This window comes from Mercenaria mercenaria, chromosome 15, assembly GCF_021730395.1.
Source record: "Mercenaria mercenaria strain notata chromosome 15, MADL_Memer_1, whole genome shotgun sequence".
NCBI lineage: Eukaryota > Metazoa > Mollusca > Bivalvia > Venerida > Veneridae > Mercenaria > Mercenaria mercenaria.
Window position 1 is genome coordinate 55,678,324 of NC_069375.1, and position 26,803 is coordinate 55,705,126.

At 35.5% G+C, this 26,803-nt stretch overlaps 1 protein-coding gene across 1 annotated transcript in view; it reads left to right on the top strand.

Moving 5' to 3' along the window:
- The window catches only part of LOC123555153 (uncharacterized), a 92,055-nt gene that overhangs the window by 55,901 nt on the left and 9,351 nt on the right, over positions 1-26,803 (top strand). Inside the window, exons 30-53 of the mRNA XM_053525307.1 lie at positions 416-586; positions 963-1,121; positions 1,655-1,749; positions 2,172-2,280; positions 2,754-2,969; positions 3,849-4,019; positions 6,809-7,030; positions 7,563-7,712; positions 7,926-8,099; positions 8,429-8,605; positions 11,108-11,266; positions 13,566-13,653; positions 14,092-14,162; positions 15,052-15,129; positions 15,655-15,815; positions 16,466-16,604; positions 17,812-17,991; positions 19,475-19,506; positions 19,981-20,041; positions 20,942-21,103; positions 22,297-22,335; positions 22,755-22,889; positions 23,904-24,062; positions 26,570-26,637. Coding sequence (XP_053381282.1) covers positions 416-586; positions 963-1,121; positions 1,655-1,749; positions 2,172-2,280; positions 2,754-2,969; positions 3,849-4,019; positions 6,809-7,030; positions 7,563-7,712; positions 7,926-8,099; positions 8,429-8,605; positions 11,108-11,266; positions 13,566-13,653; positions 14,092-14,162; positions 15,052-15,129; positions 15,655-15,815; positions 16,466-16,604; positions 17,812-17,991; positions 19,475-19,506; positions 19,981-20,041; positions 20,942-21,103; positions 22,297-22,335; positions 22,755-22,889; positions 23,904-24,062; positions 26,570-26,637 — 3,176 coding nt within the window. The remainder of the gene's footprint in view (positions 1-415; positions 587-962; positions 1,122-1,654; positions 1,750-2,171; positions 2,281-2,753; positions 2,970-3,848; positions 4,020-6,808; positions 7,031-7,562; positions 7,713-7,925; positions 8,100-8,428; positions 8,606-11,107; positions 11,267-13,565; positions 13,654-14,091; positions 14,163-15,051; positions 15,130-15,654; positions 15,816-16,465; positions 16,605-17,811; positions 17,992-19,474; positions 19,507-19,980; positions 20,042-20,941; positions 21,104-22,296; positions 22,336-22,754; positions 22,890-23,903; positions 24,063-26,569; positions 26,638-26,803) is intronic.

The following is a 26,803-nucleotide window of genomic DNA, read 5'->3' on the forward strand; positions in this document are numbered from 1 at the left end:
CGGCTGTAGAGGAACTCCGTCTTTTAAAATCATCAACTGACTCCTGAATTTATAGGATGATTCATACAAGATTATTTTGAATAAAAATGTAGGTAGTTGGTACAAGATAAAAATGAATTATTATCATTTCTCGATATGAAGTAACAATAAAACTATGCATGTTAAAACATTCGGTTAGCATATTCAGATAAATTAAATTTTCTTACGCGACAATTTCATAATAATAATCTGCGACTGCTGAACTTTTGTGACTTCTTAACGGGGGTTCGGCTTACTCGTTTTTGTCAATACTCAAGACCATTGAAAGGTAATTCATTAAAAAGGTGGCGAATGAAGGCAGACTCTTGCGACCTCAGCCGTTATATGTTCAGGTTTTGAAAAAAAAAACATTGACTATATTTTTCGCCTTTTCAAGCATTCCCAAGTTACTGTCTGGAAAGTCCTGACAGCGGTTTTGGCAGCAGGGAAATCGGAGCATACTATTTCAATGCCATGACTCGAAGGTGTGAGAAGTTCCGGTATAAAGGTAGTACTGGTAATGGGAACAGGTTCTACAGTCTACATCAGTGTCATACAGAATGCGGCCGTATGTATATAATATCAATTTATATCACTTGAAAAAAAACTTTCAACATAGAAAAAATGAAGCTTTTCAAAAATTATCGCAAAGGTTTCACATGAAGAATATTGTGTAATATGGTATAAGATCCATCAGCTTCGATGGACTATATATGCTGAATTAAAAAGAAATATCCACGAGTTTCTTGGCCAGCTCAAACAACATGCACGCAACTGTAAGCGAGTTCTTTTTTTTAAACAAATTATTAACTCCAGTAGCAAGGCCATGTTGTCAGAAGGATAATATTGTTACAGCCAAGGGAATGATTTTATCAGCACGAATTTTCTTGCGGTTTTTATTTCAAACACAATAAGATATTCATTATATAACTTTTCTTGTTCAGCCCGCCCTTACAAGTTCGACGACGTGGTATGTCCGGTACCAAAACTACTGGCAATGTCAATGGAAAGCCCGAATGATATGTGCGACGAGGATAACGACTGCCACGGCACTGATGTTTGTTGTTCAACTGGTAAAGCCAAAGTCTGTACAAGCTACACCAGTACGTACTTTCGCTAATTACTACTATCAGACTTCATCTGAATCCAACGTTCAGAGCTGGTCTGAGTCACTATTTCTGGTATTCGTTCTAGTTTTATCTAGCTTGTGTCTTCTGGCGAGCAGAGGTCTTCAAGGGTAGAATAGAACCTTTGACTACTGGTTTTCCTGATGAAAGTTTTTCTGATAAAATGTACTTTGTCCGCTCTCTATGTAATAAAGGGGACGAATCAAACCTGTCACAAAATGAAATTTAACAAACTAACTTAAGAATTCAGTTTAACCCCGTTTACATGTATGTTCAAGTATTGTGTCAGTATATTTGGTAAAATTCTCTACTAGACTATTCTTCACTGTGTAATTTACGGAAAACAAGTATACAAAAAACATCTTTACAAAGAATTGTTGACGAAATTAGTTTAACATGTCTCTTTTTAATGACAATTTAAATGACTTGTTGTGTTAAAAGATCTATCTCTGCAGATAAACTTCTTTGTAAAATGTTTCTAAACAGAACACACTATGTTTCATCATTAGGGACATGTTTTACAAGTATGAGATGTTCCCTGCACGGCTCCTGTTTGGAAGGGAAGTGTGTGTGTGATGACTGCTCGAACGCAGTAAAGTCAGAGGTATGTGTATGATAAATCATTATCTATGTCACATTTTCCCGGGAAAAGACAGAGATTCAGTACCAGGAGTTGTTCAGACTAACGCGTGATTTTTAGAGTGAAGTGCTATGTTAATGGAAGTACGGCTAGTTATACAAGCAACTATTTGATACCCATGTAAAAATTTCGAGCTATACTCGTTTAAACGTATGCTTGAAAACAATCTTAAACAAATTTCCTGTATTTCTGTCATTTTTTTCGTTTATCTGAAGCTAAAACTAGCTGGATGACATGATCACTAAAATCAAAGTGAACTTGGTCTTAAATGTTCGTAAGTAAACAAGCATTTATCAGTTCTTTCTTCCTGATTAGAAGCTATTGTTTCTCAAGATTTGAACTGATTTGATTTTATCTTTGGACATGTTGAATCACATACTCTTCAGGTCTGTGGATCCGATGGAATGACGTACCCTAGCGTGTGTCATCTAAAAAAGAAATCTTGCGAAATGATGCAGAATGTTACTGTTGCATTCAATGGATCATGCAAAACAAGTAAATATATATTTGTTCAGATTGACTGACAAGCGTCAAAACAATACTAATTTTCCAGCATTTACTTGAAATTCACAGCAAGATGTGTTTAATTCAGTGCCGTTTTTAATCCAGTGCCACCACCAGGCGTACTCGCGGAAGTCGGTTTGATAAAAGATTAATTCTAAATAATGCTTGCCAATGTCTTTCAGTGATCTTCTCAACAAAGCTCGAATAATTTATAGAAGGGCAATGATTTAGAATATCCTAGGGGAAAAGAGAAACACTTGTTTAGAGTATCCTGGACTCCGTGTTGTAGATTTCATTGTTCATAGTGTGTTTCTTTTTTTCAATTTCATATAATGTATGTTTTTCATTTCTTCAAAATGCGCAACGACGCAGAAGAAGCTGTTATCTTCTTATCTTTTATAAGATATATTGAAAATATGTCACGTGTGCTTACAGTTTATTTTAAAGCTACTCTCTCTTTACAGAATGTGGCGATAGCTATTGTGCAAGTTACGAAATGTGTAACAACAATGTCTGCAAGTGTCCAGAATTTTGTACTGAACAATATGAACCTGTATGTGGGAAGAGTTCCAAGTCAGGAGCGTATTGTTTATTCAGTAACGAATGTAAAATGACAGTGCATTCATGTCAAATGAAGGAAAGATTCGTCAAGATAAAAGATGAACTTTGTAGTCCAAATGGTAGGTATATCTTATTGTGACTGTTTTAGTTTATTGTTTATTCAGTAACGACTGTAAAATGGCAGTGAATTCATGTCAAATGAAGAAAAGATTCGTCAAGATGAAAATTGAACTTTGTAGTCCAAATGGTAGGTATATCATATTGTGACTGTTTTAGTTTATTGTTTATTCAGTAACGAATGTAGAATGACAGCGAATTCATGTAAAATGAAGGAAAGATTCATCAAGGTGAAGGCCGGTCATAATAGGTAAATTTATTGTGAGCTTTTGTAGTTCGAGTTAAGCACCACGTCTTCGGCCTTTGTCAGTATCAGAATCGTAACTATTCTTTGGCATTGTTGAAAGTCTGGTCTTGAATTCAGAAAATATACAAGGGAACTTTCTGTTGCGTACGGACAGTGGCTATGCATTTTGCCGAACATTGAGTTGAACAAAGGCATTTGTTTATGGCTAATAAATATCTGTCAATATTATATACCCTTCTCAAATGCGTTCATTTGATGGTCGAAAGGGGTGCACGTGCGGGTCCTCAAAAAGTGATATTGACCCGCAAAAGTGATAATGACTTGTGATATCACTTTTGCTTGTACGTATGGATTATGGGCCAGTCAAATAAGTGCATTTGAGAAGGGCATATGATATAATAATTATAGACTTATGTTTCGGTCAGTATTTGTTTTACGGACCTGCAAAAACGATATTGACCTCGGACTGCGTCCTCGGTCAATATTATTGTTACAGGTCCGTAAAAATACATATTGACCTCAACATAAGTCAATAACTGTATAACATATTAATTATATACAAAACTTGTGAAAACGTAGAATCAGTTACGATACATTTATGTTTATATCATACGTTAGTGTGTATTTTATTCAGACTCGCCTGGAACCTGTATGTTACAATGTACTAGAGAGTACAATCCAGTGTGTGCGTACGATACTACTGAGGACGTACCAAAGCTCGTGACATACGCCAACCCATGTCGATTAAGGGAAGCATTACTGAATGGGAAAAAGATTAAAGTGCTCTATCCTGGACAGTGTGCCCGTAAGTACGCAAGTTGTGTCGACAGCATGATATTAAAGTAATTCAGTTTTATGGTATACTCTCCTATTCCCTCCCATGAAAGAAAAATATAAGATTATGAAGTATAGTTGAAATCTATAATTTACATACAGCCTACAACATTCCTGTCATATGTCCACAGAATTCTGTTAGCAAATTGTTTGGGATCATTTGTCCTTATCATGCCAGGAATGATTGATTCTGCCTTTGCGACCAGTGCTGATCATGATCAGCCTGCACATCCGTGTAGTCTGATCAGGAGCATCACTGTTCGCCATTTAGTCAGTATCTTTCTGGTATGCACCCATTTTAACAGATAATGGCACTGTCCAGATTGAAAGATTGATAAGCTCATTATAGAAATTTAGCAGGGTAAGGGTAAGTCCCCAATTGGTGTTTCACCGGATGGGCATTTTGGATTGACCCTGTCCGTCAGTCCGTCAGTCACACCGCAATAACATCTAAAGTACAAGATATTTTTCATGAAACATAGTAGATGAGTAATACATCACAATACCTCATTTTCTCCTTTCGTCCGTCTATTTGCCACTCTGTCTGCTTTTCTGCTAGTCCCAGTTTGTGGAGTTTGTCATAACTGTAAAAGTGCAAGTTAGAGATGTTGTCCTGAAACATGAGACATACATCGAAAGCAGCATGTAGAACATACAAACTATTTCATTTTGTCCCTTAATACGTCTGTTTATCTGTTATTTATTGTTTGACAATAGTTTTGTTGTCAATCAATTAAGTCACGCGGTAAGATAAACATCCCTTGAAAAGATATTCATGTTTTTTAATTCATTTTGCCTGCATTGCTTATTTCCATGTCTGTTTGTTTTTTTAAACTGTTGACAACGACATTTGACATTGTTGGTATATACCGCACAGTGGACCCTTAATACATATTACTGTGTTATATATAAAGGATACTTGGTTGGATTCAGCTAAAGAGTTCACACGTGCACGTAATGCAATTTAATTTTGTTTAGTTAGGCAGTTCTAGTGACCGTTTGTTTCTTATTTACCCAATATGTTAGCTCGATTAATCAAAGAACTTTTCTACTCAGACACCTGGATGCCGTCGTAGCCGATGTGACAACTTGTACAATGTTTTTTGCGTGAAATTTAATATCAGTAACCAATGCGTATAGACAAACGAAAATATTCAAGTTAGCTATATTTTTGTGTATGTAAATTGTTATCATTGCCATACTTAAATTTGAATTTATTGTAAGTTGCAATATAATAGACATTTACGGATTAAGTCTACGTGGACTGTGAACACCTAAGACGATCGATTTTTCAAGGGGACCGTCTCAACATGATAATTTTAATTTATGTTTGGTAGGAAAACATTCCTATAATGATGGTAAGGTCTGGCTTAATATGTCACTGCACAGGCTAATATTTGGATTTGTCTGTCCGTCCGTCTGTTCGCCAAAGAAATGTTTTGTTATACATATCGTAAAAAGTATTTGATCTAGCGTCATAACACTTTCCTGAAATGTTCTTCAATATTATAAGTTGCGCATCTGCGACAAAGTTGAAAAGATGAGTTAGTCTGATCGCAGTGTATCCGTATTCCATCGTCGTCGTCGTGCAACATGAAAAAAAAAATCTAAACTGTGTAAGTTGGGATCAAAATGTAGGTCAGTAGGTAAACATTGTGAAAACTGTAGGAAACGTAATATCTTGCATCTCTATTCCTTTGTTGTTATTATACGCCCGAAGGGACGTATTTTGGGATACCATAGGTGTTCATCTGGCCGTCTGTCTGTCTGTTTGTCTGTCTGTCCGTCTGTCCGTTAACAATATCGGATTTAAGGATTTTAAAAACACTTGAAACTTGACGTGCACAGCGCCTGTATCCGGTGGCTTGCTTTAAGGCCAAGGTCACACTTCGGGGTCAAGGTCATATGACTGTTTCGTGTCCGCTCTGTAACTCTTGATCTGTATGAAGGATTTTAAAGAAACATTACACAAATGACCACCACATCGAGTCGACGTGCAGAGTGCATGTTTTGGATGGCTAGATACAAGGTCAAGGTCACACTAAGGGGTCAAAGGTCATATAAGTTTCAAGTCAATAGCTTTGATAGTAACAGAGATATTTGACTTTATCACAAACTTTAACCAAAACTTATAAGTTAAAAGGGGCATAATTCTATCAAAATTCAATCAGAGTTATGGGGTTATTTCTCATGGTGAAGACTTCGATAGTAAATAACTATTATAAGTTTCAAGTCAATAGCTTTGATAGTAACAGAGATACTTGACTTTATCAAAAACTATAACGAAAAATGCTAAATTTAAAAGGGGCATAATTCTGCAAAAATTTCTTCCTTGTGTAGACTTTGATAGTAAATAAGTATTTTAAGTTTCAAGTCAAAAGCTTTGTCAGTAACAGATATATTTGACTTTATCAAAAATTTTAAACCAACGGAGACGCCGACGCGAGTGTAATAGCTCTACTGTTTCTTCGAAAAGTCGAGCTAAAAACAGGCACATCCAAATTTATATTACCTACCGCATAGTGATGATATAATAACCCTATTGCCGTTATAAACTCTTTTTCATATCGCGCATAATATAATTAAACTATGTTGAGACAGTCCCCTTGAAAAATCTATCGCCTTAGGTGTCCACAGTCCACGTAGACTTAATCCGTAAATGTCTAATAACTCAGCTACATAGGCGTTGCCAAGATACAACCTTCGTTCCAAATAGAATAGTACAGCTGTTGTTATCAATGTACCTTGCTGTTTGTTTAGAAAAATGCGGTGACACCGAATGTGAACACTACCAAGTATGCTACAACAACACATGCACTTGCCAAGAAGGTTGCACCAAAGAGTATAGACCAATCTGTGCCCATCCCCTCAGCAACGATGCTAAATTGATTACATTTTCTAATCTTTGCTTAATGAAACAACAATCTTGCAAGGAGGAAAAAACGTACATGATCGTTAAACATGGCGCATGTAAAGAACCAGGTAATACTTAGACTATTTTTTTCTCATTATATATTGTTACGGTCACTTACGTATAGCCTCACGTTTGAAACCAGTCGCTGACAACTGCGTCAGACTCGACTCTTTGACTCAGTGGTTAGAGCATTAGCCTTCCACCCATCCGACCCGGGTTCGAATCCAAGCTGAGACAGTTCCTCAGAGATGTTCCCTCTTTTATTTCTGTTACGCATTTCAAAAGCTTTGAAATGCGTAAGAATATGTTATTAGTTCATGAGGAAAAACGAGTAAAGAGAGGAAGATGTTGACAGGACAGAAGTTCACAAAGTTTCCACTGGCGTTTGCTTTTAGAAGTCAATGTAGTCATTACTGTCTATAAGTAAGAAATCAAATAAACATTGCCATTTTTGAAAATATTATTAAAAATCACACATGCACATGTTAACATATTTTTCAAATTTTTAAGAATAGGACTACGTTTTTATATATTTGGTATGTATCACGACGTTTTGTCCTTTGTCAGGCTATTCATATTTTTGTTTGATTTGGGTTGCAGAACCTGTGTATGAATGTCCAAAGACAAGACCTGATATACCATTTAGTGCAACAGTAGAATGTAAAAAAGAAAACAATGCCGGATGTGACACAGGCATGGGAGAGATGTGCTGCCCATACGGCGCAGGCATGAAGTGTTTGCCCAAAAAAGGTATGCAAACTTATTTGACTGCTTTATTCGAAAAAATACGAGAGGGCATTTTTAGAAACATATTTTATACACTAACACAGAATTATATAAGTAAATTTGTGCCACCATGTTAAAATATAGATCAGTTCTAGGGTAAAAACATATTGTTAACCCTTGTAAATGCTTGTGATAACTTATTAATATTTCTTCTCGAATGTTGTTATTTTTATTTAGCTCTGGTGCGCCGCAAGACAATGAAAGATGGAATATGTCCAAACTTTTACGGAAATAATTTCGATTCCACTAACTGCAAAAGCAGCATGTGTATGTCCGACGACGACTGTGACGGGGATTCAAAATGCTGTGAAAATGATGTGTGTGGCAATATGACATGCGCAGCACCATTAGGTTATACTTCTTTTAGTCACAAAATTTATCGTACAATACCCGTTTATAGAAAAGTAGATTTTTTTTCTAATTTCATGACGAGATCTCCTAAAACTTTCACATAGTAGCAAAAACAAATATAACTGGTAATACCTCGATGTAGTAAATGCTTAGTATTTTGACTTTGCTCTTCACTTCTTCGTGTCAAATGCGTTTTATTTTTTAAAACTTGTCATAAAAGCCACTTCAGCAAATACAGATTTTAACATTATGCCATTTCTTTTATTATCACCAAGAAATGAAATGCAACCAGTACGCGCAAAATAAAGACGAACAAATTTTTACTTCAGTACGAGATGATGAAAGTCCCTGTGGGGCAAATGCAAAAATGGTGTCACAGTGTGCACCCAAAATGGATGAGACGGGCTGCCCTGAAGTGGGTACATGCACATCTGTTGTGACTGCAGAAAACGAAAACGTTGGTATTTGTTGTGTACCGAATGAACAACTAATGAAAGGAGATATAGGTACTTTAAAACATTTATCACATTAATTTTAACATAATATCGTACCGTCTTTTCTACCTATAATTAAAAATCTCTTATCAGGTTTAAAGGGGTGTATGTAAGTAGGTAAGGAGGCAAAGCTCAATTTTCGGCACGGCGGCGTACATTTTAGTTGAGACCATTGATCTACGAAACAGAATATATATGCTTGTGCGCATGACCAAGACCCTTTGCTTTAAGATCTGGTTCAAATCAAAGGGTCAGATATGATTTACCGTAGTGAGTTTATATTAAAGCATAGATGGATTTCAGAAACACTTGACACAACGAAAACAAAACAAGACAAGAACTACCCATATACATATACATTAAAACGATGCGTCTTAAAGGCTTACGCTAGAATTCCCTGTATGGAGATGGGCGAAAATTTTCCCAATAACAGAATTTCTTTAAACTTTGGATATTGAAGGACAATCATCTAAGAAACAAAAATATGCAATAAAAATCATAGGTCACCGGTATCGAAAGAGTTATCTGCCCCTGAAAACGTCATTTTTGGGGGAAATGCCGTTTTCAAGGGCAGATAACTCTTTTTTGATACCGGTGACCTATGATTTTTATTGCATTATTTTGTTTCTTAGATGATTGTCCTTCAATATCCAAAGTTTGAAGAATTTCTGTTATTGGGAAAAGTTTCGCTCCAAATTCTAGCATACGTCCTTAAGCAAGATCCAGGTTATGTTTCATCAAACACTGCTGGGAATTAGGTCATTTATAGTGTAGAGCTAGTATCAAGCCTTTAAAATATTATTATTGATACATGTATTATTATTGAAGAAGAGTCTTGCTTTCATTTTAAGCTGGATTGTTTGAAATTCTATATCAAGTCCGGCTATGATTTTCCTTGTCGTCTGCGTCAGTGTCGGCGTCGGCGTCGGCGTTTACGTCGGCGTCAGAAAAACAAGACCTAATACTTTTAAATTTCACACGTATCCTTTGCATCAAAAGATGATCTCACATGACAAGTGATATAACTCTAGCTGTTCTTTTGTCAAAATTATGTCCCATTTAAATGTAAAATATTATGTGACGGGTTTGCATGCAACCATGTTTCTGAAGAATTTCTCAAGAAATACGTATGTTTTCATATTTTCCCGCTTAGCTCAGTAGGGAGAGCGTTGGTCTACGGATCGCGGGGCCGCGAGTTCGATCCCCGGGCGGTGCGTATGTTCTCCGTGACGATTTGATAAAAGACATTGTGTCTGAAATCATTAGTCCCCCACCTCTGATAATTCATGTGGGGAAGTTGGCATTTACTTGCGGAGAACAGGTTTGTACTGGTACAGAATCCAGGAACACTGGTTAGGTTAACTGTCCGCCGTTACTTGACTGAAATACTGTTGAAAAACGGCGTTAAACCCAAAACAAAACATAACAAATAATAAATTTCGAAACATCTTACGTTTCTCACAGAACAATGGAAGTAATCCTAGCTATATTTAAATGTAAAAAAAAAATGTGACAGTTTTACATGTAAGCAAGTTTGTTTAGGAACAACCTTATCAAGTGTTTTCAGATTTTCCACACATCTTTTGTATCATCAGAATGATTACCTTATGTAGAAAGTATCATAACTACAGCCAAATGATGTCCCTTATTTAAGATAGTCTTGTTGCTTTAAAGGGTAATTACTATCAGGCGCTTTATTAGCAGGAACCTTGCAACTGTGAACATCTAATTTAAAAAACAACAATATAGTTCGATTCTATTTTATATTACAAGAAAAGCAATAGATAGTTGAATGTGTAATAGTTATTATTGTTACGAGTGCGTTAGAATCTCATTTGATTACCTTATACCCCAGTCACACATACGGCGCGGATAGCTACGTCTAGCTACTGACAGAAACGTAGTAATCCGTATCGATCCGTACCTGAGCCGAACCTTAAAGTAATAATTCGTATCAATTCATACCAATCCGTACGGCTCAGGTACGGATCGATACGGATTACTATGTTTCTATCCGTGGCTGGACGTAGCTATCCGCGCCGTATGTGTGACTGGTGTATGAAAGTAACCACCAGAGGCATTTGTTTCTTATTTCTGAAATATATGACTACAAGAATTTACAATTCTCATAGACTGTTTTGAAACATAGCATCTAATGTGGCATTATACATAAAATTTTCGAGATTTTATTAAATTTTGCAAATATTTTATTTCTATTTTGTAAATATTGAGCCGCTCAATGAGAAAACCAACATAGTGTGTTTGCGACCAGCATGGATCCAGACCAGTCTGCGCATCCGCGCAGTTTGGTCAGGATCCATGCTGTTCGCTAACGGTTTCTCTAATTGCAATAGGCTTTGACAGCGAACATCATGAATACTGACCAGACTACGCGGATGCTGGTCACAAATGCACTATGTTGGATTTCTCATGGCGTCAAAATGTTAACAGACACGGTCACTCGTTGTCTGTCCTGTAAGAAGTATATTATGGTAATTTTTTTTTGTCCAACAGAAAAAGAGCTCATGCAGTCTAAGTTCTGTAAACTGATGTCTATGATCGGAATCACCTGTGAGAACAATGGCACGTGTATAGGGGATATTCGCGGAGGAGAGGTTTGCCAGTGCAGGACTGGATATTTCGGCCCATTTTGTAGGAACACGCTTCCTCCAGGTAATATATTTTGTTACACACCCTCAATGACCACTTCAAAATAAGGGGAGCGGTGGACTAGTAGTTATGGTGTCGGCCGTTCAATCCAGGGGTCGTTGGTTCGAGCCTAACTAGGGTCACGACTATGACTTCCAATATGGCACCAGTACTGGGTTTTCCAGGAACCGGACTCGAGAATGGTTCAAATAAGCTTAAAATTTTCATCACAATCGAGCTAAAATAAATTTGTATAAACTACAAAAGTATAGGTCTTTAATGATTTTAGCTCTACGCAAGTATATTCAGTATATTGCGTCAGAATGATTTAACTTGTAAGTTAAATTATTTGTTCACATCGTTCTTAGCAAACGAAGCACGGGAGATTACTTCTGCGGGATGTTTAAAAGGCTTGTTTGCTGTAAAGAAAAATAATGTGGATGTCTGAGGCACAAAATAATATCATTTTGCTGGACATTCAGGGGAACATTTCTCATGTCTTTGGAAATTGAAGAATCATATGTAACCGCTAGTGTCATAATAAACAGTGTCAAACTAAGATATAAGTAATTGGAAATATGCTAATTTTATATCCGAATAAACAAATACGCGGTTGTCTCATGTACTAAGCACGCATAAACCAAGTAGAGTATAGTTGAAAGAAAACGTATATTTTTAGAATGAAATAATTTCAGCTGCTTCTTCTACAATAGATTGATATAATTTAATGAAGCTATTTTCGGGATAACGAACGTTTAAAAAAGCATTTTTGAAAAATGGGAAGTACAAAAATTATTATAGAACTTGAAAGCATATTTTAAAACGTTTGCTTATCAAGAGATAAATCAATCATATTGAGTCATTTGCTTAAATTCATTTCAAATTTAAATCATAATCCCATCCGAGCACTAAGTTATTGCTCTGTATCTAACTCCCGTCGTCGTCGTTAAAAGGTTGAATGTTAACGTTCTTCAATTAACAAATTTAGCCTACTCGTATTGAAATAAGACAGAATGTTTCCCTCAGTAAAATAGATGACGAGGTTGTTCGTTGGTAATATGTGGGGTCACTATGTTAAATAATAGAACATTTTTAACTCTGTAGAACCTACATTCTCTTGTTGATACAACACTTTTTCAAAATTGTAAACTATCAAGTCTTTGTCTCAAATTTGAAAAGTTTAAAAGGTATGCCAAATAATAGAACAATCTTGTACATACTTTGAGACTACATCATATATATTTAATAAAATTTATAACACTTTGTCAGAATGTGTGTTTTTGTAAAATGTAGATCCGGTTCGAAACTGAGTATCTAAAATAAAAGGCCAAAAATCATAATAAACATTATAAACTAAAATAAACACTAGACGCCACATTGACTTCCGAAGCTTCCTAAAACAGTGTCAGAATGTTTGTCTGTATAAAATATATGTTTGTCTGTGTAATATATATATCAGTTTTGAAATGGGGTTTCCTTTAAGGAAAAAAAACGAGGTCAATTAAGCACATTGTTGACACACGTATTCTGCTTGAACTTTATATCACTGTGTAACAATAGTTGTCTTTATAAATCTAGGTCAAATTCAGAACTTGGCTATGTGATGTCAGAGGCTAGGTCGTTAAGTGAATAATACAAAAACTAGGCCACCAGGTTAAATTAAAGAAATCCATTGTCTACATAATTATTAGAGTCCACAATATTTATCTGATCTTTATGAGTTTTTGTTAGAATGCTTGTAGTTTCAAATCTTTTTTTTTTTTCAACTATATGTCAAAAACTAAGTCTAAAGGTAAAATGATAGAAAAAAAAATGTTTGTAGTTTCAAATCTTTTTTTTTCAACTATATGTCAAAAACTAAGTCTAAAGGTAAAATGATAGAAAAAAAAAAACCTTTAGTAGAACGATGACGTGGTTTACATAAAAAACATGATTAGAATGAACTGAAATTCCAGTAAATACACAGTGTCTTCATTGCACCCTTGTTCTGCTTATAAGATTTAGTATAGACTTGCAAATTTTCATATGAACTATGTTTCTGTAACACACCAGTAAATTGTTTATTTGTTTGGCTGTTCTCTGTTACTTTGATGTCATTTATCAAACCAAAGGTTGTTACTTTGAAGTCATAAATAAAACCAGGGGACGTTACTTGATGTCATACATAAAACTAAAGGCTGTTACGTGATGTCATATATCTTCAATGATATTATGCCGTAACAAACCACGGTGACAGGGACTGAATGATTAATGTTTAAGTTGGTTTATATTCGACAATGATGGCTGCATTGGCTAATCATGATTGATGGCTTTGTTATTGTAGATGATTGTGGTGTTACAGTAGAAGTACAGTGTGCTGCAAACCCATGCGATGTCACCAAGTGCCCTGGTGTACCGGAAGCTACATGCGAGTCAGTATTCTACTGCATTTCAAAAATGTGTACAGATTTTTAAGTCCTCATATATTCAAACTTATCAGATATAATAATTGCACGTTATGTCGTATATTAAGGAGTTATATAGCCTATAGAAGTGTGAACGTAAGAACCAGTTCGATAAGGGTATATCGCCTTTTAAGACATTATTTCTTTCATATAACAAACTTCAGGTAAATTCTCACAACCAATGTTCCTTACATAACAAGCAGATGACGTATGTTTGCTGACATATAAGTGTTCTGAAGAACGTTCTCCTCGCCTGTGACCTCTTGGGTTACAGTTCTCTACACACTCAACTTTTACAAGTGCTTGTTATACAGTTCAAGTTTTCATTTACACACACTGACAATTTAAAAAGGATTAATTTTTCAAATTAACAGTGTCCTTATATACCATTGGAACTGCTTTCAGAGCCAATTATTGTGGCGGTTGTAACGCACTATTCAAGAATGGTTCGGATGATGTAACACATCTTTGTCAAGGTTCGTATGTCTTGCCTCATTATATTTTTAATTGAGGCTTTAATAGGCAGGTGGGTCACAGTGATTGAATACATATGATAAATTACATACACCATGACGTCATTGATGAACTCATTATACTTTGTGTATGTATCAATATCTGCGTTTGTCTGTCCGAACCAGTGTTCCATCGTCCGATTCTTTACTTATGCCCATAAGAAATTAATGAAGATTGATTCTGATATGCCAGCATTTATTGTGCATCCCCCTCCCCATTTGGGGGTGGGGGACTTAAATTTGCCTTTCCAAATTCATGTATTGCATATCTCAAAAAGTATTGCATTTAGAATCATCAAACCTAACAGGAATGGGTATTCAGAATGTGAAGTTGTACATCTGTGTTTTAAATGGGATTTTACACAGCCGTAACAGAGTTATGGCCCAATACTTAATCAAAAATATACATACAGTGACAGGAGTAAAACCATTGTTCTGTGGATACATCATTTATTTTTTCCAAACTTCTGCTCTTAAACGAGAAAATGTATAACAATCAGAGAAATATATAAATCTCAGATTTCAGGGGTGGTTAAGGTCGCTGACTTTAAATCACTAGCCCCACATCGATGTGGGTTCAAGCCGCACTCGGAGCGTTGAATTCTTCACGTGAGGAAGCCATCCAACTTGCTTACGGAAGGTTGGTGGTTCTACCCACGTTCCCGCTCGTGATGAAATAATGCACAGAGGGACACCTAGGATCTTCCTCCACGACCAAAGCTGGAAAGACGCCATATGACTTATAATTGCGTCGGTTCGGCGTTAAGTCTAACAAAATAAATGAATAAAATAAAATCTCAGATTTCATGCCTGTGATCTTAACTGTTTTTAATACGAGTGGTATGTGTTTCAGCTACCCCATGCTTGGTACAGAGAGCAACAATGACGAGACTGGTAAAGGCTGTATCTGACTCGCCGATGGAAAATGAAGGTTGGATAACATTAAAAGCATCTAAACATATATTTTAATAAGGGGAGATAAGAATTTAATCGACGTGTTCTTGTTAGAAAGCGTAAGCTTTTGTTTATACGCATGTTCTGTTGACTGTGTGTAGAAACAAGATTATATGTTAAACTTTTAAAATCTTGTAATAATTCTGTTAATTTGAGGTGATTAACAAAAGAATGTCAAAGAAAAACAATGCAGTAATTCAAAATTAATAGGAGATTGTAAATCACAGTCTTTTACAATATTCTTTAAAATGAAATTATTACAAAAATGAAAATGGATTAGTACAGCTCAGTGGTATCTCTTCCCTATGGAAACAACAATGAATCAAGTAAAGTTTTAGTTAAATGTAACGAAAAAACATAGAACACTCAAAAATCCATTCATAAACTTCTCTCACTACTAGAAATTACGACCAGCACAGAATGTAATGTTTGTGTTGTCAGTCTAATAATTGTCACACACGTACCTGTTATAAAATTTCATGACACATAATTGCTTGAACAGGTGATATGAATACGCGAAGAAAGCGTAGGGAAACGCATATGGAAGACAAAGATGATATGGATGAAGATACAAACCCTTTCAGCAAAATGTTGATGTATTTGATGAAACATATGGGCATGCATTCTGCACCAGAATGTACAGCGGAGGGGAGTTTCAAACTGGTAAGGTACAACTGTATCTTGTAGGGGATTTTTTAAACAAATACCGAGGGTTGTAGTCTGGCGGTAGCCTTTCGGTCCAGTCTGACAATTTCCTTTTCTTTTCTGAGCAAATTGCAATAATAAAAGCAGAAAATAGGTGAATGCCAATTAATACGAATTATCGCAAATTCAGTGGGATCTTTAATGCATAAATATAAGATGTGATTTCCTTTGACAAAGCATTATTTATCAACGGCTACCAAGGCTAGCCTAGCGGTTACTGCCGGGAGGTCGTTCTGAAGTGGCTGGTTGGTGAGTCCTTAGCTTGTAAAGATTACCGATACCCTTCCTGCCTTATGCCTCGAATAAACAGAAACGTTTGCGAGATAAATATGTACATGAGAAATGTGCCACATATTTGAAAAAGGCAGACCTTTTCAGACTGAATGTCACTGTAGCAAACGAACACTTTACCTGAAGTTTATAAATTAGATATAAAAATCAACCATGTTAAACATTTACAAAAATCTTTCGAGTTCCAGATAGTTGCCTTTCCCGCGAAGTATTGAAGTAAAGAATGTTTTTGTTCTGTGGATCGTGTCGTACCATCGTAAGAATACAAATCAATTGATATAAATGCACTTACTTTATCTAAATTGTATGTTATTCAGGAACAATGCTCGCGAGATATGATGAGTAATTCGACATACTGTTATTGTGTTGATGGTCATACTGGGACCCCTATACCGAATGGACCGAAATTATCAAACCTGGGAATGCTGAACTGCAGTGACTTAAGCGCAAACAACAGTATGTATTTCATGCGTAATGTGTATCTTTCAGCACTATATTTTAAGCAAAACCGCGATTTCAAAAATCAGGTAAACAAATCATTTTGTATATTTATATAATTGTTATGTTTTAATTTCTAGTAAAATATTTAATGCAATATTGATACTTGTATATATGCAAACTTAAAAGGAAAGATTACTTTTAAGTATATTTATGACACAAAAAGTAATATATTTTATAAATTTAAAGGTGCACTATCTAGTAAATATCATCATTTTTCAATATAATGTTGTTGGTTTTATTGTTTTCTTCTATAACTATTTTTTTTTTCGATATATAAATGTTGTGCGATTGTCGTTTGCATGTATGCCGTAAGATATTCAAAACTTCGAATGATGTGATATACCATATCGTATATTGATCGTTTAATGATAGCCTTGCACTATGACGTGTTTCAGATTCCAGTTTCCCACATTCAAGTTTGTAAGACTGTGAATAATGCACATGATGTGTGCCTTGTTAAAGTGTCACACACAACTGTAGCTGTAACTTTTAATTGCTTTAAACACCATACATCATCAAAATGTTATAACATGTATAATGTGCAGACTAGGATTATTCTTACTTTACTAAATAAACAATCAGTATTCAAAGATCTGTATATTGTTTTAGGTGACACAATGCCTGTTAAGTGAATCCATTTTTGAGAAATTTGGTTGTTACTTATGCTTACATTACGCTTCAGATATGTTATATATCACTTGTTGACCTTTAACGAATCAAATTATTGTATTCACATCGCTGTTCCTTATTACCGGGACAGTTAATTTCATTATAAGGTCATGCAATAAGCTTAATATACAATTATTGACTCTTGAGCCATTGAATATGATATGATATTCACCGGAAGATGTCAGTATTGCCCTCTTCCGGTGAATCTCACATCATATCCAATGGCTCAAAAGTCAATAATTGTTTTGTTATATGGGTTCAGGTTTAAGAATAAGTAACAAGTATTTTTTCCTTAAAAGCAACAATAAGTAACTTCCATTCTTTTTTTAGAGTCATGTTTAATGGGGAAAACTCACTAACCTTTAAACATGAAATATATATTGTAAAAGATGATGAGCGGTTTCGGCCAATGAAATTTAGGTGTTTTTTTTTTATAAATAGTCTTTATACATTGAAAGACAACAAATAAACTAAACAACTGTTCTGTTTATAGTGGGACTACAGGAGTTCTGCTGGAAAGAGATGCCAAGCAAGAAAGTATGTGGCGAGACTATGACATACAGGTTCTTCTACAACCCTGCCACAATGGATTGTGAAATATTCTCAGATTATGGTTGTAATGTAGACGCTAAAAATAACTTTGTCAACTACGAAACATGTAAATCTGCCTGCGGTAAGTTGCCTTTCAGAATCATTTGGATTTCGAACAAATTTTTTGACATTGTTAAAGGATATTAAATTACCAATGAGTCCAGTAATATCTAGCAATAACTTATTATTTTCAATTTAACACAAAAATCACCTAGTAAGAAGTGGGTGTATATTGCTTTGCTCATTGTTGGTTAGTTGGTTTTGCGGTCAATGGACCTTTCATTTATCGATCAATGGTGAGAGATGGCTTGGTCTCACAATGGGAAAACTTCATAGGATGATTGCCTGTGGTCAGTAGATAAATCTTTTTGCTTTGTGTTCAGTAAGTAGGACTTCAAGGTCAAAATGACCTTGAGATATAAATAGCGGTCTTGTGGTTAGTAGATGATCTTTCATGATTTTATTTTACAAATCAGTAGATCAAAGGTCTATTTCACAATGACCTTCGAGAGTGAAAACATTTTCTGTTGCGTTTTTGAAGAATTCTTTGACCTACACTGCTACAACTTCATAGAATAATTGTGTTCAGTAGATGATCCGTACCTTTTGGAGTTCAGTAGGTCAAGGTCAAGGACACAGTGACCTCCAGATTTGAAAAGGTTCATCTTCACGTTTTAGGGTCCAGTTGCCCAAAGGTCGATATCACATTGACCTCGAGAAAATAACTGCCGTTTTAAGAACTAAAGAACACTTTTCAAAAATGTTTCACAAACTGCTTGAAATAACTGCCTTTTGTAAACCTATCACGCCTAATGATTTTGGCGTCAGCAGATCAGCGGATAAGATGAGAGTGACCTGGAAACTGAAAACGATTTGCGACCAATATTTTAAATACCTTTGGCCTTTCAAGGTTTATAGATTGAGAGCTTATGGTCAAGAAATGACTCCTATATATCATTTTGATGGCTGTACCAGAAGGGTCACAGTAAGCTTGATATTTAGAACTGTTCCTGATCAATAACTGGACAAAGTTCTGGTCTGTGGCTGTCAATCTTCACAGGACTATTGTTTTTACTCAGTAGATGTACTCAGTAGATGTTTATACTCCGTAGATGACCCCTGTTGATTAAGGTCACAAAGTCAAGGTCAGGTCACAGCATACATATTCAAATTACAGGAAATATTCGAGCCATATGTGTTCTACAAACTACTCTCAATAGTACTGTTTAGCGGAATGTTACCAGATTTATATGCTTATATTTACTCATCAGTTAGTTTTCCTAGATATTTTTGTTTTGCAAACTCTGCCACAGATTTAGCCGGCTAGATTTCTAAAATGAACTGGTTCATCATTCAGTTTGGGCAGTACCATTTATCATTCAAATGGATGGCCACAGAAAATATACTGACTGAACAGCGTACAGTGCAGAACATGATGTGCAGGCTGATCTTGGTCTGTGCTGGTCGCAAAGGCAGAATCCCTTGCCGACAGCAAGTTAAAAGTTAAGCTGGCAATTGAAAATTTGATAATAATTGTTATTGAGTATATTTTTCTCTACTTTCAGGTGTAAGAAATAATGTTTTGTCAAAGTGCGCTGTGAGTATATTTTACTGTATATACTATTTCATATTCAGAGGGGATAACAGGATTGTCCTCCGTCTGTCCTTTTATCGAACCCTTATGTCCACAAAAAATCTTGATCAGGGAATACCTGGAAAATCATGCTAAATATAATCTTATTGAAATTAAAGCAGCGGTTAAGGACTATATAATATTTATACATGCTTTTTCATTTCGTTGCTAAGTTAAATTCTGGTAGCAAGATATAAGACAAAAATGAATTCAGAAGAAACATAAAAGGAGCATTAATTTCCCCATGAAATTAAGCAAATAGATAGAAGGCAGTGCAGAAAATATGTACATTATATTATTTTATGAATATCAATAGATCTACTGACATAAGAAAATTTCATGATAAAAACTTTTATTTTAATTATAAGTTTGAAAACATGTTATCTCGGAACAGTAAAAGCTTTTGTGCTTGTTAACAACACTTTAATATTGTAACAGACTGTCAGATGTGGAAATGGTCAAAGATGTTTTATCAAAGATGGAAACGCTGTTTGTATGGGTATGTTTCTATATTGATAAAATCTACTGAATATCACAAGAAAATCATAAAGTGTATATGTATATATCAGTCAATGTTAATTTTTTTTCTGCTTGTTGCTGTTATATGTTATATATATAAGTACTGAGCTTGGTCTTTTGCATGTTTACTTGTATCTTGTTTAGCCGTTTTCATTATGCAATCATTGTCTGTTCGTTGGTCCGATACATGAAGATTTATCGGCATTTGAATGAGTTATATTGGCCGCGGTAATCCTACCTTTTCAAGGTAGATAAATTGTCATATATACCGAACCTAAAAGGCAACACTCATTTTGCCATTGAATTTAACAACTAGAAGGCTATTTGTGAAAAGATATATCGAATCAAATTATTACCTTAATGTCTTCTCTCATGAAAGTCACTGTTTTATTCTTGAGCCATTATCGCATTTTACAATAATTATGACTGTGCTTGGACCGATGGAAGACTTATTTTTGATAATTATAATTCAAATAAAGATAGACGATAAATCTTTCACATTAGAATTCAAGAACCTAATTCACTGTAGATCATGTCAAATTGGATCTACGTTTGCCATCCTTGAGCTGGTAGATTTCGGCAAATATCATATTGAGAACAAACATTTCTGAAAATAGTAGAAACGCCAGAGATGACGTTTACAACATAATCACAATGGTCATTTGCTTGATAAGTACTTGCGTGTTTAACACTTTCAGTTTCTTAAAATACACATATGCTTAATGGACGAGACATTTTTCACGGATGTAAAACGAATCGGGAAAGAACAATAGACTTTTGTTTCAACACCTTTTATGGTTTTTTTTCTTGCCTAAAAGGCAACTGATGGCAAAGCTTAACATAGATTCAGTATAGTATAACTTTGTTTCCTTTACTGTAGACCCAGACAACATTGATACTAAGTTTGAGCCCATATGCGATGCTGACGGGAAGTTCAGTCCTAAACAATGTAATGGTGAAATGTGTAAATGTGTAAATCGTGCAACAGGAGCGACAGTTGATAATTCTGAAGCAGATGGTGCACACTTGAAATGTGAGAGAGGCAAGTATTTTATTTATATTCCGATTATTAAAATACTTTGTTCTAGTTCCCCTGTATGTTCACAGTATATCTAATGCTTTCAAACAGAATACATTTGTTCTATAAAGCAGGTTTTACATTAGAATCATATTTTCCGCAGTAAAAAAATACTGTTCAAAATTGACGTACCATAGTGTTACAGTCCCGCTGAATCATACAGATTTTGTTTTTAAATCTAAAGCTATAGGACCTGCTTTTGAATTTTTATTATATTTATTTCGAACTTGAATCCTTCTACTGTGTACCAAAGTGTATGGTATGTGGCAAGTTTGGTATCAAACCAGTATATCTACAGGACTATATTGTATTATTAGTATTTGAGCAAAGTTTTAAATCCTAATTAGTGTTTTTTTATTATTTACCTATATGACTTCTGACAAAACAACGGCTTACATTTTACAAGTACATACGAACAGACAGATAAAATCGGTATTGTACCTTTTGTATTGCACGTCGCCGGACTTTTTTAATTCAAATATGCATGACCTATTTTAACGTTGATAAATTGTTTTAACAATGATTCCGACCAACTAAAAGGATGAGTCATTACAACGGTTGCTAGATCTGGGATTTTGTATTCAGCTCTGAGACTCGTGGATTTTGCCAGGTCGGATCACACGAGGCGCCAGATCAAGCTACTATTATAATAAGCGTATCATTTAAGCTACAAAACCTTATAAACTTCAAAAGTAAGACAGCAAACATTAAACTAACTTTACTCTGTCAGATAATTTTGTCTATAAATGTATAAATTAATGCTTCAGAAAGTTTGCTAATCTCATAGCTGAGACTGCAAATGAGCTGCGCCATGAGAAAACCAGCATAGTGGCTTTGCGAACCAGCATGGATCCAAACCGGCCTGCGCATCCGCGCAGCTGGTCAGGATCCACGCTGTTCACTTTCATAGCCTGTTGGAATTAAAGAAACTGTTGGCAAACAGCATGGATCCTGGCCAGACTGCGCGGATGTGCAGGCTGGTCTGGATCCATACTGGTCGCAAAGCCACTATGTTGGTTTTCTCGTGGCACGGCTCAAATGTAGAACGTTTTTCTGATTACATTTGATTACTATTTTCAACTGTCTAGTTGCTGCATTGTTTTTAGTACGGTCTTATCTAAAAAAATGTCTCAGTTTATTGTCTGTTATTTTTTTAGACGGAGAAGCTGTGAAGGCAATAAGAACACAGACTAAACGTAAGTTAGGGTAACAGTGTGGTATGAAGGATTTTATTTTTAGCTTCAAGGTGTCATTGAATTTATGATAATATTCATCTGGATAATGACGTGTAAATGGCTGTTAGTTAAATGATGATTTCTATTGTTCCTTCGTTAAGAGGCAGCTCACTGTGCATATTACACGACTGTGATGAATGAGATGTCAGTATACCATAACGTTGTATGGTCTGTGGCACCGACTTGTCCCAAAGCAGGCAGTGTTAATAAAACATAACTTGTTTTTGAACCTTTTGAAAAATTATCTGAACTATTTTGGTATGTGAACTGAATAATTTGCGTTTTCTAAGAAAACGAAATGTGTTTCTGCAAGTGTACAAACACCTGTGGCATTGTTTATCATAAGATGTATTTAAAACATGAAGAAATTGTTTTATTAGGTTGTACTGGTAACAAACCCGCAAAATTTTGTGACGATGGAGCGGGTATATGTAACAACTGTGAAGGTAACGCTAACCAAGGCAATGGACGTGGGGATGACAGAAAGGTAGACGAGAATAATGTCTGTACCTCATGTAAGTTAGATTGTAACATACTGTACATTTATTTCAGCGATGATGAAAACACAAAGCCACGATGGTGAAAGTGCGAATTGATATCGCGTTTTCATCATCGTGGTTTCTTGATTTCGACTTTCACCGACTTAGTTTCGTTTTTTCGACATCTTGATTACGACTTTCACCATCGTGGCTTTGAGTTTCATCATCGTACTGTCGTGATTTCGACTTTTAAGGTATTGGGTGCAGGAATAAGTCTGTAGTTCAAACGGAACACCGTAATTTTCAAAAGCGGACAAGTTAAAATATGAAATATGTTGTTGTTCATAAATGAACGGCCTTTGAACTTTCATGTCAAACAAACAACTTTTCTTTTTATTTCAAGTCATCAAATTTAACACACACAAGGTGATGACGTCATCCAAAATCTTTGTCTAAAAGTTTATAAGCGAAGAAAGCGAAAGTTCAATTACAGTATGAAGGTTTAGCTTTGCAATATAACATTGACAGTTATATGTCATTGTTATTCTTCACCCATTCACTAAAAAAGAAAAAAACAAAACAAAAAAAACTGAAGATATTATTTGACATACCACTAAATGTGAAATAATAACTGTTACACCAATAATTGTATCACGTACAAAACTGTTGAGAAAGTGGTCCAACGCAAAATGGAACTTGTTATAGATGATAATTTATTTTCAGTTTTTATTTAATTAATGATTTTCTCAGTATATGTGCGAGCTTTAGGTTTTTATATGTTCTGTGATAAAGTTAATTTACTGGTTGTACTGTAAGTTTTTATTCATATGCAAACTCTATTGGTTAATATTTTTAAACATTCCCTAAAATCGTACAACTTGCATGTATTTTTGCAAGCATTTCACAATAGAAAATCGTATTGAACAATAACTGTATGAAAAAAAAAATCAACATCAGATTTTATTAAAAATTAATGAAAATTTAATAAGTATAGATTTTTCTATCTGATTTTAAATTGCATCGTCATAATAGTTTGAACTTAACTTATAGGTCAAAGCTGCCCAGCTGGCCAAGGCAAGCAGAAGTGTCCCACAGAAAAGTTATGTATAGATAAATGCAAACAATTTCCTAGCGCAGTGTGCCGGATCAATAAATGTACATGCAAAGAAGAATACATCGCCAATGATAGAGTAGTTAACTGTTCGGCTGGTAAGTTTGCCAATAATAGAGTAGTAAACTACCTAGTTCATCAATGACAGAGACGTTGACTGTTTGGCTGGCAAGTTGGCCAATGGCGGAGTATTTATCTGTTTGCTTTGCAAGTTGGTCAATGACAGAATAGTTAACTGTTTGGCAAGCTAGATGACAAATGACGGAGTAGCTAACGTTGGCTGGCTATTTCACTAATGACAGTGAAGTTAACTATTTCCCCGACAAGTTTATCAATGAGAGAGTGTTTATCTGTTTAACTGGCAATTTCACAATTGATAAAGCAGTTAACTGTTTGGCTTGCAAGTTCTACAACAGCAGAGTAGTTAACTGTTTGGCTGGCAAGTTGGTCGGTGAATTAGTATCTATCTGTTTGCTTTGCAAGTTGGTCAATGACAGAGTAGTTAACTGTTTGGCTGGCAAGTTTGGCAATGAAAAAAAAAGTTATTTGTTCGGCTGGCAGGTTTACCAATTACAGAGAAGTTTACTGTTCGGCTTACAAACTCGCCAGTGATAAAGTTGTTTACTGTTTTGCTAGAGAGTTTACCAATGACTGTGTAGTTAACTGTTTAGCTGTCATGTTTTGGCGAACAGAGTATGCGACTGTTTCGCTGTCAAGATCGCAAGTGTCAGAATAGTTAACTGTTTGGCTGTCACTTTCATCAATGAAAGAGTCTATTTGGCTGGTTAGTTCAGTAATTACAGAGTAGTTAACTTTTTAGTTAGCGAGTTTACCAATGACAGAGAAATTAACTGTTTAGCTATCATGTCTTAGCGAACAGAGTATGCAACTGTTTCGCTGCCAGTGACAAGGTAGTTAACTGTCTGGCTGTCAATTTCATCAGTGACAGAGGATATTTGACTGGTAAGTTCAGTAGTTACAGAATAGTTAACTGCTTGGCTGGCAAGTTCAGTAATTACAGGGTAGTTAAGTGTGACTTTCAAATTCACTTTTAATAGATTGGTTAACTGTAAAAAAAATGGTAGACTGGCAAGTTCACCAATGACGGGAGTAAACTGTTTGGCTCGTTAGTTCAGTAGTTACAGATTAATAAACTGTTTGCCTTGCAAGTTCACCAATGACAGAGTAGTTAACTGTTCGGCTTGTAAGTTCAGTAATTACAGATTAGTTAACCGTTTTAATGGCAAGTTCACATGTGACAGAGCAGTTAACTGTTTGGCTTGCACGTTCACCAATTTCAAAGTTACATTAGAAGGCAGTAATTCAACGGATATATCAAATGTAGTCCATATCAATATATGGTGCGTTTTCACGCCTTGTAAAGGTCATTTTCATGCCAGATTTATTAAGCTCTATTGATGCTTAATTGTATAGAGGAAAGTATTTCTTGATTTCTACTTACGCAGTATCATCGTTTTTTCATCACTTGTCTAAGTCATTGTATTATCTTTTGTTGCGTTTTGATTGCCTAAACACAGATCTTCCAGAGAAGGGTAGTCTCACTTGAAGTGAAAGGCTGGCAATGCTGCGCCTGTCTGTATTCATTGATGTAATGTGACGTTGATAGTCAGTTGCCTGCCCGCTTATCTCAGTAGGTAGAGCGCAGAGCTGTGGATCGCAGGGCCGTGAGTTCAATTTCCGGTGAGGCGTATGTTCTCCGAAATTGGATGGAAAACATAATGTATGAAATACTTTGTCTTTCACATCTGATTCGTATGGGGAAGTTGGCAGTTACTTGCGGAGAACAGGTTTCTACCGGTACAGAGTTAGGTTAAATGTCCGTCTGTCCGCTATTTCATAACTTATTTACTGTTGAACAATAGCTTTAAAGCCAAAATAAACAAACAAACAATCAAATCATGATTATATTTGATTGTTTGAGTCCCCGGGGCTGAAAACCTGGGAGGCCTATAAAGATTCAGCTCTCCGTCCGTCCGTCAAACTTTCATGTATACTTAACAGCACCTGTAATTTTCATCCAGTTCAAACGAAACTTGGTATAAAGCAATCAACGTGATGTGGACATGTACATATTCATAATATCCATATCAGATCTATTTTATGTTTTAGTTATGCTTCTTTTTAAATTTAGCTTGTTTCAGCTATCTGTATATTGTGTATCAAGTGCAGTTTTCATCCGACTCAAATGAAACTTGGGATAGATCATCATCATAAGTGATCATGTACATGTCAAGGGGACTTTTATATCTGATTATCGGTTTTAGAGCTTTTGGCCCGTTTCTAGGGCTTTGAAATACAACTAACATCAACACATTGCCTACTGAAATCCTCCTACAGTTTCCATCAAATGGAAGTGAACATGAGCAAGTTTCATGTCTGCAAACGTCATATTGGGTTATATGGACCTAATGAAAATCTTTATTTATTGTTCTGTCTGTTTCTTGTTTTAATTCCGATCTATTGTATACTGGTGATTGCCAACATAAGCCGCATTTCACTCTACCTAAAACTAACGATGAATGCCATACGATGATTGTGACCCTTAAACAACAGTTGTCTTATCTTATTTTTTTCTATTTTCAAGTACAATCTCAGTGCGAGAAGGAACGGCACAATATCAAGCTCGAGGAATGGAGCGAAAGGGTGAAAAACGTACGTAACATAATTGAGCCGCGCCATGAGTGGCCAACATAGTGGCTTTGCGAACAGCATGGATCCTGACCAGACAGCACATCTATGCTGGTCGCAAAGCCATTATGTTGGTTTTCTCATGGCATGACTCAATTATTTTCATGACTCAACAAGTAGACAATATACA